The sequence below is a fragment of the Oryx dammah genome, unplaced genomic scaffold (assembly GCF_014754425.2).
Source record: "Oryx dammah isolate SB20612 unplaced genomic scaffold, SCBI_Odam_1.1 HiC_scaffold_15, whole genome shotgun sequence".
NCBI classification, from domain to species: domain Eukaryota; kingdom Metazoa; phylum Chordata; class Mammalia; order Artiodactyla; family Bovidae; genus Oryx; species Oryx dammah.
Window position 1 is genome coordinate 35640625 of NW_024070199.1, and position 12287 is coordinate 35652911.

Here is a 12287-nt window from a genome sequence, read left to right on the forward strand (position 1 = left end):
TGTGAATTATCCATGTATATATCTGAAAAGGATAATGGAAGTTTATCCAACAAAATGTAAACCATTGTTTTCTCTGAGTGAGGGGGAATGGTGGGCAGTTTTTATTTCAATTTTATATTTTTCCATATTATGTTTTAGACCAGGGAAACAAAAGATTTATTAAGATAAAAAGGGGGCAGAATCCAGACTCAGAAACAAAGGCTTCCGTTTGTGGCTCTCCTGGCAGGCCATCCAGATCCTGATTGGCCTGATTCACCTCGGCCTCGGTTGCGTCATGGGGACACTCCTGAGGAGCTATACTGCTATTTCATTCTACGGAGGCTTTCCCTTCTGGGGAGGCATCTGGGTGAGTAATACGAGTCACCTCGCAACCAAGTTCTCAGAAAGTGCCAGCACACTCTGGGTCATCTTGTCAAGTTGTGCCCTGTAGGTTCCCAGCCAAATGGGCAGGCTGGATGGAAACCCAGCTCAGGTCTTGTTGACCAAACGAACTACTTTGCTTGGGCTGCCCTGACGAGTACCACTGACTGGGTGATTTACACAACAGAAATGTGGTATCTCACAGTTCTAGAGGGCAGAGATCTGAGATCAAAGTGCCAGCAGGTTTGGTTCTGAGGCCTCTCATCTTGGCTAGTAAACAGCTATCTCTTCCCCTGAATCTTTGCATAGTTGTGTGTGTGTGTGTGTGTGTACCCTAATGAAAATGTGTGTGTGTGTGTATACCCTAATGAAAATGTGTGTGTGTGTGTGTGTGTGTGTATACCCTAATGAAAGGTTGCTGCTACAAGCTGAGCTGTGAACAACGCTGGGATTTTGGGCCTCCGAAGAAGAGGAATTTGATCTGGGGCAAATGACAAGGCTTGATCGCTCAGAGCTTTTTGTGTAATAAAGTTTTATTAAAGTATAAAAGAGATAGAGAAAGCTTCTGACATAGACATCAGAAGGGGACAGAAAGAGTGCCCCCTTGTTAGTTTTCAGCAAGGAATTATATACCTATTAGAAAGCTACTAATTAGAGAAAGGGAACACCTCAAAACTGGGAGAGTTGCACCAGGCCCTTCACCCACAACATGTATGCTGAGATAGCCTTGGCACAAAATGAGTCATCCCCAGCCATAAAACAATTGACATGAATCTTGAAGAAAGGCAGACTTCCAAGCAAATACACATAGTTCATTAACATAGCTTAAGGAAGAGATTTCCATGAGAAAAACACATTGGTTAGCCCAAGGTTTGAGATAAAGTTAAGTTCAGACAGAACCAGGTATCACCATGACAACACAGGATTAGAAGAGAAAAGAAAAAAAATGTCTGCCACTTGTAATTTTATTTCCTTCCTGCTGCTTGGGGACCTCTGGCCTCCCTACCAAGGCCATTAACACTCTCACTAATCTCCTCGTTTCATAAGAACATAAGTCATATTGGTTTAGGTCCAAGTCCAACCCTGATGATACCCTTTAACCTTAGTCAGCTCTTTTTTAAGTCAAATTTTTTGGTTATTGTTTGGTTGATTTTTTCATTTATTTATTTGTTTATTTGGCTGTGCTGCAACTTAGTTGCCGTATGCAGGCTCAGTAGCTGTGTGCATGGGCTTAGTTGCCCTGTGGCAGATGGGATTTAGTTCCCTGACCATGTATCAAACTCACATCCCTTGCATTGCAAGGCAGATTCCTAACCACTAGACCACCATGAAAATCCCCCTTAATCATCTATTTAAAGGCCCTGTCTCCAAAGAGAGTCACATTCAGAGGTACTATAGGTTAGGGCTTCAAAAGATATATTTTGAGGGGACATAATTCATCCATAACACCAAGGGTTACAAGACAATGCAAGGCAGCATTCACCCAGAAAGGCCACTTTCCTAATCCACCCACCCCAGAGGGCAAGGAATATTTTTCTAGTTTATCAACCCAGAGGAGCTACCATTTTCTAATTCCCACAAAAGCACCCATGTATAAAAATATATATTGGGAACAGCCCTCAAGTGTTGTTCACTGTAGACCTATAGCCTGAACTCGAGGAGAAAAGCATTTCCACCCATGCTCAAGGGTCAATAAGCCATTAAAAAAAATGGGGACTCAGCTTAGAGTCCATGGAAGGGCTTCTGAGTCTCCATTCTGGTAAAATACTTGGGGGGTGTTTTCTGTCAAAGTCCATAGCTTTCATCAGATTCTCAGAATGATTTGTAACTCCCTAGAAGGTTATTTAACTTATATGCAGAGCACATCATGAGAAATGCTGGGCTGGAGGAAGCACAAGCTGGAATCAAGATTGCCAGAAGAAATATCAATAACCTCAGTTATGCAAATGACACCACCCTGATGGCAGAAAGCGAAAAAGAACTAAAGAGCCTCTTGATGAAAGTGAAAGAGGAGAGCAAAAAAGTTGGCTTAAAACTCAACATTCAAAAAACAAAGATCATGGCATCTGGTCCCATCACTTCATGGCAAATAGATGGGAAAACAGTAGAAACAGTGACAGACTTTCTTTTCTTGGGCTCCAAAATCACTGCAGATGGTGACTGTAGCCATGAAATTAAAAGACGCTTACTCCTTGGAAGGAAAATTATGACCAACCCAGACTGCATATTAAAAAGCAGAGATATTACTTTGCCAACAAAGGTCCATCTAGTCAAAGCTTTGGTTTTTCCAGTAGTCATGTATGGATGTGAGAGTTGGACTATAAAGAAAGCTGAGTGCTGAAGAATTGATGCTTTTGAACTGTGTTATTGGAGAAGACTCTTGAGAGTCCCTTGGACTGCAAGGAGATCCAACCAGTCCATCCTAAAGGAAATCAGTTCTGAATATTCATTGGAAGGACTGGTGCTGAAGCTGAAACTCCAATACTTTGGCCACCTGATGTGAAAAACTAACTCATTGGAAAAGACCCTGATGCTGGGAAAGACTGAAGGTGGGAGGAGAAGGGGATGACAGAGGATAAGATGATTGGATGGCATCACTGACTCAATGGACATGACTTTGCATAAACTCCAGGAGTTGATGATGGACAGGGAAGCCTGGCATGCTGCAGTCCATGGGGTCACAAAGAGTTGGACACAACTGAGCAACTGAACTGAACTGAAAAGGTTAAGGAGTACAAGTCCTTTCTCTTCTCCAAGGCCTTGTCTTTAAGATTGTTTTGCATTCTCCCTAGTGTCCTCCTCACACACACACACACACACACACACACACACACACACACACGCATTCTTCGCCCTCCACCCACCAGTCTCCTTTTCCTCCCTACTGTTAATACAGTCTGTCCTCAACTCACACACCTATCTATGACTCAAATGCAACTTTTCTGACAAACAGCAAAATTCCAGACTAACCTAGACGTCAGCCAAAATCACCTTATCCCATGAGATTTAAATAAAATAGCCTGGAGCTTCCCTGGTGGCTCAGTGATAAAAAAAAAAAATCCATCCACCTGTCAATGCAGGAAACAAGCCAGGAAGATTCTACAAGTCTCGGAGCAACTGGGCCCACACACCACAGTTATTGACCCTGTGCTCCAGAGCCGGGGAACCACGACTACTGAACCTCATGAGCCCTAGAGCCCATGCTCTGCAACAAGAGAAGCTACTGCAGTTAGAAGCCTGTGCATCCCAACTAGACAGTAGTCCCCACTCTTTGCAACTAGAGAAAGCCTAGCACAGAAACAAAGACCCAGTACGGTCAAAAATAAAATGAATAAATAAATGAAATTAAAGGGAACAGGCCTCAATAATTTAAGGACCACTATAATAAATTTCACAATAAATAAATAACATAAAATAGCCTAGAGTTAGCCCCCACCCTCATTCCCACACAATATCTGCAAAATGGCAGGGTTTGTGCTCTAGGGAATGTCTTTCTTTGCATCACTGCTCCCTCTCTCTCTCTTGCTCCCATCTGTCTCGTCTCCTGAGATTCTGGTCTTCTCTCTTCTCTACACATACCTAACTTGGAACCAACCCCTCTTCCTGCCCCCAAGCACTCACAGGGAACCTGTTGGGTATCACTAACTTTAGAACCAACCCCTCTTCCTGCCCCCAAGCACTCACAGGGAACCTGTTCCGTATCACTAACTTTAATGGAGTTTGGGGTGGCAGAAAGAACTAACACGCCAGACAAAGAACACCTTGCTATTGAGCATTAGCCTCCACTGAGTATTAACTGCCCAGTAGCTGCCCTGACATTTCAAATACCTCACTGGCTTTCTCCTCTTCTGCCAGGATGCTCAGTGACCTTCATCCCTCCTCCCGTTTTTCTGCAGTTTTGTTCTTAGCTGCCTTCTTGACTCCAGGACTGTCTTTCTATTTCTTAAAGATCACTAATGCCCTGTTCTAAAACAAAGGCTTATCTCCCTTGGTATCTCAAAAGGGCCAGCAGGAACATTAGAAATCCAGCCTTTTGTTCCCTTTCTTCTTCATCAATTCTCTATAAACAGAAGGGTGTACAACTGAGATTCGTTTTTACACTTCTAGGAAAAATGGCATTCCCCTTAGAAGGCATAAGCAACTCGAGTAAGTTTTCACTGTAAATCACCATTTACACTCCCAGGCACATGCATCCACCCTGACTGGGAGCAGATAGACAGTGGAGGTTAATACCATGGGATCTGGAGTCAACTCTTTGGATCTGACTCTCAACTCTGCTACTTTCTGGGTGGTCTTGGATGCATTATTTTAAATCTCTAAGACACAGGACTTCCCCAGTGGTCCAGTGGTTAAGAATCCTCACTTCCACTGCAGGGGTGCAGTGGGTTCAATCCACGGTCGAGGAACTAAGATCCTGCATGCTGTACAGTGTGGCAAAAAAAATAAAAATAAAAATAAAATAAATAAAATAAAAAGCAGGATGTAAATAAATAAATCTCTAAGCCTCAGTCCACCATCTATAAAATGGGAATAATAATAGTGCCCGATGGGACATCAGGCAGTTAAATAAGGTAAAGTTATAAGAAACACTTCATGTAGTGCTCAGCAAAGCTTTTCCTAAACAGTGGCTGATGCCCTTTCAGACCACTGTTGCTGCCATATTGGGCAAATGCCATACTGGGTAATCTGTCCAGCCACTGTGCCTACAGAATACCAGTGCTGAAATAAATGTACACAATCTACCTTGCAATTCTCACATTGGACATTCAGTTTTGTAGATATGTGACACTTTTCTGAGTCACTAAAAGGTACTCACCTAGGTGTGCAGACAGGCAAGGACTGAGGTTGGGTTAAAACATCTCAAAGCAGTACAGCTGGTAGCCTTTCCTTCTCCCCATCCCGAGTCCCCATGCCCAACTGAATCCTGAGATATGGGTAGGAAACCAACAAGATATTGCATGTGGAAAAGTAAAAGAAAAAGAAATAAACAGCATTGACTCTGTATAGGATCTACTATGTGCAAGATACACTAAATGCCAGATGAGGGGCATAAATTTTCTAGTGACAATGACACTTAGGAAGACATGTCCTTTCCCCTCTTTTCAAATGAGGAAATAAATATTTGAGAAATGAGTAACTTACCCAAGATCACATGAGTTTCAAGCCAGAATTTACAACTAATCTGCTGGATCCCACTTCACTGCCCTGTGATGTGGTGCAAAACACATTCATCCATTCATTCATTCTTTCCCCTCATGTTGAGCTAGGGTCTCAGCAGAGGAACATAGTGTGAACATAGTGTGTATGAGAGAACATGTGTGTAAACAGAAGAATGGAAACCTGAAGACGGGGGCCCTAACCCCTGACCTTTTTCTAAACCACCTCTCTTCCTTGCCAGTTCATCATTTCAGGATCCCTCTCGGTGTTGGCAGAAAAGCACTCACGATCTTCTTGTCTGGTAAGTCACATCCTGGGACTGACTCTCCCAGCTGGGGACCTATAGGAAAGACACACCAGGGGGAAAAGAAGATTAATCTCTCCCTCATCCACACACCTACTCATAACCAGACATGTTGTTCAGTCACTCAGTTGTGTCCAACTCTTTGTGATCCCCATGGACTGCAGCATGCCAGGCTTCCCTGTCCTTCTCTATCTCCTGGAGTTTGCTCAGACTCATGTCCCTTGAGTTGATGATGCCATCCAACCATCTCATCCTCTGTTGCCCCCTTCTCCTCCTGCCCTCAGTCTTTCCCAGCATGAGGGGTTTTTTCCAATTAGTTGGCTCTTTGGCCAAAGTATTGGAGTTTTAGCTTTAGTATCAGTGCTTCCAATGAATATTCAGAGTTGACTTTCTTTAGGATTGATGGGTTTGATCTTCTTGCAGTCCAAGGGACTCTCAAGAGTCTTCTCCAGCACCACAGTTTAAAAGCATCAATTCTTCTGACACTTGCTCACACATAATCACAGGGCCACATGAACCTGGCCAGAATTCCAAAAAGGAAAGTGTCTGGAGGACTTAGGGGAGGGGAGGGCAACACAGCCACATTAGTTAAGGCATCAGAGAGTGGAGAGAAAGAATAGCTTCCCAAGGACGTTCTTACAGGAGGAGGCACAGAGCTCCCAGGGGCCCAGGGCTCCCCCACAGCTGAGCAGCACACAGAGCGGGCCTCCGATTTTTCAGGACAGCCAAGGAGGCTCAGGCACCTGCCTCTGTAAGGAATCCAGCCAAAGGAGCTCTGAAAATCAGCATGGACAAGGCTTCATGGTCCCCTAGCAGTATGCCCAGAAAGTACCCTGGTTCCTCTCACAAGCAGGTTATCTAGCCTAAAAGGCTTCAAGACAGCCAGGTCCCTACACCAGAGGAAATCTATTTGAAAATCTCCAAAGGAAAGCTCAAAATTATGGGCATGTCTATTTGCACCTGTGCTTCCCTAAGTAGCTCAGCAGTAGAGAATTTGCCTATCAAAGCAGAAGACATGGGTTTGATTCCTGGGTCAGAAAGATCCCCTGGAGAAGGAAATGGCAACTCACTCCAGTATTCTCGCCTGGGAATTCCCATGGACAGAGGAGCCTGGGGAGCTATAGTCCATAGGGTCACAAAGAGTCAGACATGACTGAAGCAACTACACAACAACTTTCTGCATGTGGCCCAGAATCATGGGCCACCAGAGCCTGTCACATTCCAAGACACCAGAGGTTGATCCTCCTGCCCATCTCCTGTGGGATAAAAGGATGGAGTGTTTCCCAAAGATTATTCTTGGGGACACTTGTCCAATGACATACTCTGTGAACATGGGTAGGTAAACTTGGAGAGATTTCTATTTATTAGCATCCTGCCCCCGAAGATCCATAATCCTTGTTAAAGGCTCTTATATCCTGCAGCAAAGACCTGTTTAATTTTGTTTAACTTAACTTTGTTTCAAAGTTAGTTTAGCCCCCAAATTTTCTGTTAAAAAAATTAAATTAAAAAACTTTAAAAATATTTATTTACTTTTGGTTTCCCTGGGTCTTTGTTACCTTACAAGGGCTTTTTCCCTAGCTGCAGTGAGTGAAGGCTGCTTTCTAGTTGCAGCGCGAGGGCTTCTCACTGCACTGGCTTCTCTTGTTGCAGAGCACCGGGCTCTAGGCTCACAGGCTTCAGTAGTTGTGGTGCATGGGCTTAGGTGCTCTGCGACACGTGGGGTCTTCCCAGACCAGGTGATGGAACCGATATCTCTTGCACTGGCAGGTGGATTCTTTTACCACTGAGCCACCAGGGAAACCCCAGCCGCACTCCTTTCTGCACAAAACACTGCCTTGTTTTCGGCAGAACTAAGATTCTGGGAAATCCTGTTAAGAAATACTTGTTGAGTCGCTGCCCATCTCAGTTACAATTGTTTTCCTCTGCCACTCTGACCTTTTGTATCTTTTTCAGCTGAATAGCAGCGTGGGTTTCAACATCGTCAGTGCAATCTTCTCCATGGTTGGAATCACACTCTTCATCGTAGATTTAATTATCACCCCTCCCTACAGCTACCCTGTCTATAATCCTCACTATCCCACCTGGGGCAGCGTGAGTATCCCTCCTGACCAGTGGCCCCCTCGGTACCACCTCAGTTCGGTTTAGAAATTGTTGGAAAGGGCCTGACATGTGTTTTTGAAATATGGTTTTCCCAGGGTATATGCCCAATAGTGGGATTGCTGGGTCATATGGTTGTTCTATTTTTAGTTTTTTAAGAACCCTCCATACTTATTTATATTCCTACCAACAGTGCAAAAGGATTCCCTTTTCTCCATACCTTCTCTAGCATTTATTTGTAGATTTTTTGATGACGGTCATTCTGAATGGTGGGAGGTGATACCTGATGGTAGTTTTGAATTGCATTTCTCTAATAATTAATGATGTTGAACATCTTTTCAAGTGCCTCTTGACCATCTGTGAGTCTTCTTTGGAGAAATATCTATTTAGGTCTTCTGCCCATTTTTTGATTGGGTTATTCTTTTTTTTTTTTTCATTAAGCTGCATGAGCTGTTTGTATATTTTTAAGATTAATCCTTTGACCATTGCTTCACTTGCAAATATTTTCTCCCATTCAGAAGGCTGTCTTTTTGGCTTATTTACAGTTTCCTTTGCTATGCAAACTTTTTAAGTTTAATTAGGTCCCATTTGTTTATTTTTGTTTTTATTTTCATTCCTCTAGGAGGTGGGTCAAAAAAGATCTTGCTGTAATTTACATCAAAGAGTGTTTTTCCTATGCTTTACTCTAAAAGCTTTATAGTGTCTCCAGTCTTACTTTTAGGCCTTTAATCCATTTTGAGTTTATTTTTGTGTATGGTGTTAGGTAGTGTTCTAATTTCATTCTTTTATATGCAGCTATCCAGTTTTCCAAGCACCACTTATTGAAGAGACTCTCTTGTCTCCATTTTATGTTCTTACTTATTTTGTAATAGACTAAGTGACCATAGGTATGTAGGTTTATCTCTGGGCTTTCTGTCCTATACCATTGATTTATATTTCTGGTTTTTGTGCTAGAACCATACTGTCTTGATTACTGTAGCTTTGTAGTATAGTCTGAAGTCAAGGAGCCTGATTCCTCCAGCTCTGTTTAAAAAGACACATGTATCTCAATGTTCATTGTAGCACTGTTTACAATAGCCAGGATATGAAGACAACCTAAGTGTCCACTGACAGATGAATGAATAAAGAAGACATGGTGCATTTACACAATAGAATATTACTCAGCCGTGAAAAAGAATGAAATTGAGTCATTTGTAGAGATATGGATGGACCTAGAGTCTGTCTTACAGAGTAAAGTAAGTCAGAAAGAGAAAAATGCATATCATATATTAACACGTATATGTGGAATCTAGAAAAATGGTGCATATCAATCTAGTTCCCAGGGCAGGCATACAGACGCAGATGTAGAGAATGGATGTGTGGGCACTGGGCAGGAAACGGAGGGTGAAATGAATTAGGAGACCAGTTTGCTATAAATACACTGGACTTCCCAATAGCAATACACTGCTGCTGCTGCTGCTGCTAAGTCGCTTCAGTCATGTCCAACTCTGTGCGACCCCATAGATGGCAGCCTACCAGGCTCTGCTGTCAATGGGACTCTCCAGGCGAGAACACGGGAGTGAGTTGCCATTTCCTTCTCCAATGCATGAAAGTGAAAAGTGAAAGTGAAGTCGCTCAGTCGTGTCCGACTCTTCGCTACCCCATGGGCTGCAGCCTACCAGGCTCCTCCGCCCATGGGATTTTCCAGGCAAGAGTACTGGAGCAGGGTGCCATTGCCTTCTCTGAGCAATACACTACCGTGTATAAAATAGTTAGCTAGTGGAAACCTACAGTATAGCAGAGAGCTCAGTTCAGTGCTCTGTGATGAGCTAGATGGGTGAGGTGTAGGGGGAGGGATGCCCAAGAAGGAGGGGATATGTGTATGTTTATAGCTGATTCACTTTGTTGTACAGCAGAAACTAACACAGCATTGTAAAGCAATTATATTCCAATAAAAAAAGAAGAAAGGGCCCAACAACCAACCTTCTCCTCCAAGTGCAGTAAGAATTGCAACAGAGTTTAAAGTCTCTGATCATTCTTAGTTTCTACTTTTGTAAAACAGTATCTACCGTATGACACTGTTAGGAAATTTTTTAAATTTATAATTTCATTTATGTAATTATATATTTAATGCATGTGTACCTGCCAACCTGCCTCTACTCACTTTTTTGCCTTCCTCCCCATCACTAGGGACAAGGAGTCAGTAAAGATTTTCTGTAAAGGGTAAGAGAGTAAATATCTAAGTCTTTGCAGGCCATCTGGTCTCTGTTGCAACTACTCCACCCTATCTTGTAGTGGGAGCGCAGCCATAGAAAATACAGAAACAAATGAGCTTGACTATGTGCTGATAAAACTTTATTGACAAAAATAGGCAACAGGCAGGATGCAGCCACAGTTTGCCAACCTGTGCTCTACACCAGTGCCATCCAATAGAAATAGGACATGAGCCATGTATATGATTTTGAATTTTCTAGTCATCATCCTGAAAGGGGGGAATAGATGAAATTAATTTTAATAATGTTTTATTTATGATTTTGAATTTTCTAGTCATCATCCCGAAAGGGGGGAATAGATGAAATTAATTTTAATAATATGTTTTATTTAATCCAATAGATTCAAATGTCATTTCAACATGTAATTCATGTAAAAAAATTATCTTTTTATTTTGTATTTGAGATATGAAGTGTTTGAAATCCATGGTGTATTTTGCACTTGCAGCCTAGCCACATCTCAAGTGTTCAACAGCCACGCAGGGCTCGTGGCTGCCTAATACAAGAAACCAGCTATAGATGAGTCTCATGTAAATTCAACCTCTCCATCTGTACAGCAGAGTTCATCTCCTCCCCCTCCTCACAGCCTTTCTTCTATATCAGCCATTCTCCCCTTTGACTGGAGCTTTCCCATCAGCATATGAACATGCTTTTGTTCCCTCCATTGTAAAAAACCAACCAACCTTCTCTCGGGCCAGATACCACTCTATCTCTCCGGTCCTCTTTGCAGAAAAATCCTAAAAAGATTTGTCTGCCCTCACTGTCTCCAACTCTCTCCCCTTACATTTGCTCTTGAGCCGACTCTAATCAGACTTTCTGCTTCACTTCTCCAAGAACTTCCTATGCTCTAAGTCCCCATCAGGAGTTCTCTGTGATGGATGTCTCACGGTGTCCAGGCTGCACCCTGTAGCTGGTCCTTCTCTCCTCTCTCTCCTCCCTCTCCTTTGCAGGTTCTGCTCTTTTTCCCAGTCTCCTAGGCTGTCCTTGGTCCTCTTTTTTCCCCCTGCTTGCACTACCTTGGCAATCTCATATGATGGTAACCACAAACACCTTCTCCAGAGTAAAGAGCACCAACCCAAATCTCTCTCTCCCATACTCCAGTCTCTTGTGATCAACTGTCCACACAACATCTTGAAATGAACGTATCCAACTCTCATCTACAGATTTTACTTCCCAGACCTTCCCTTGGATTTCCTTATCCCGGTTGATGACAACTGCATCTTTCCAGTCACTCAGGATAAACCTTGGAGTAATCATTGACCCTCTCTTTCTCTCACGCCTCCCTGCCAGTTCCTCAGGGAATCCTGTTGCCTCTACCTTTAAAATGCATCCAGCATCCAACCATTTTCACCAGTTCCTCCAGTTCCTCTCTGGCCAGTCACCATCATGTCTCAGATTCCTAATGATACCAACTATGGCTCTTGGCCTTCCCCAGTCAATCGAAATAGACTAGAGGTCAGACAAGAAATTCAAGAAAGGCTTTATAGCGGCCCCTGTTGCAGCAGGGGGTGAACGAGGACAAACAACAGGTTCCTCTGCTTGCTCACTACCTGGGAGGGGGGTGGGGGGTGGGGGGCGGGGGCGGGCGGTGAGCTTGTTCCTTGCATAAGGTGAGGGAAGGGCTTCCCACGTGGCTCAGTGGTCAAGAACCCACCTGCCAGTGCAGGAGATATGGGTTCCATGCCTTGTTCGGGAAGATGCCCCAGAGAAGGAAATGCAACCCATTCCAGTACTTTTGCCTGGAAAATGTCACAAACGGAGAAGCGTAGTGGGCTACGGTTCATGGGATCGCAGAAGAGTCAGACATGACTTAGTGACTAAACAACAGCAGGAGTGTGTCCGGGGGTTGGGCCAGAGGGGTGGCTTTGGCGTTTGGCCCACCCCCTAGGTGGTGTTGCGTGCCTTGAACATGCGCAGCATGCTGCTTTTGCTCCTAACACCCTGGTTTTGCTCCAGGCTCTTCAGAAGTGGCAGTTGGGATTTTTGGTTTCTTTGTATCTTTTGTGCATAATTTTGCCCCAGCTGAATATGCACACAGTTATTTTTAGTCCCATATAGTTTCTTTGTATTTTGTTGTTCAAGATGAGGTGCCTCCAGGTACAAGCATTGCAGCATTCCTG

The 12287-nt window shown here is 43.6% G+C and overlaps 1 protein-coding gene across 3 annotated transcripts in view; it reads left to right on the top strand.

Annotated features, from left to right (window-relative positions):
• MS4A8 (membrane spanning 4-domains A8) overlaps positions 1-12287 on the top strand; it is a 38886-nt gene that overhangs the window by 23089 nt on the left and 3510 nt on the right. For all 3 annotated transcript variants that reach the window (XM_040255888.1, XM_040255890.1, XM_040255891.1), the window contains exons 3-5: positions 227-346; positions 5759-5818; positions 7775-7912. In XM_040255888.1, coding sequence (XP_040111822.1) covers positions 227-346; positions 5759-5818; positions 7775-7912 — 318 coding nt within the window. The remainder of the gene's footprint in view (positions 1-226; positions 347-5758; positions 5819-7774; positions 7913-12287) is intronic.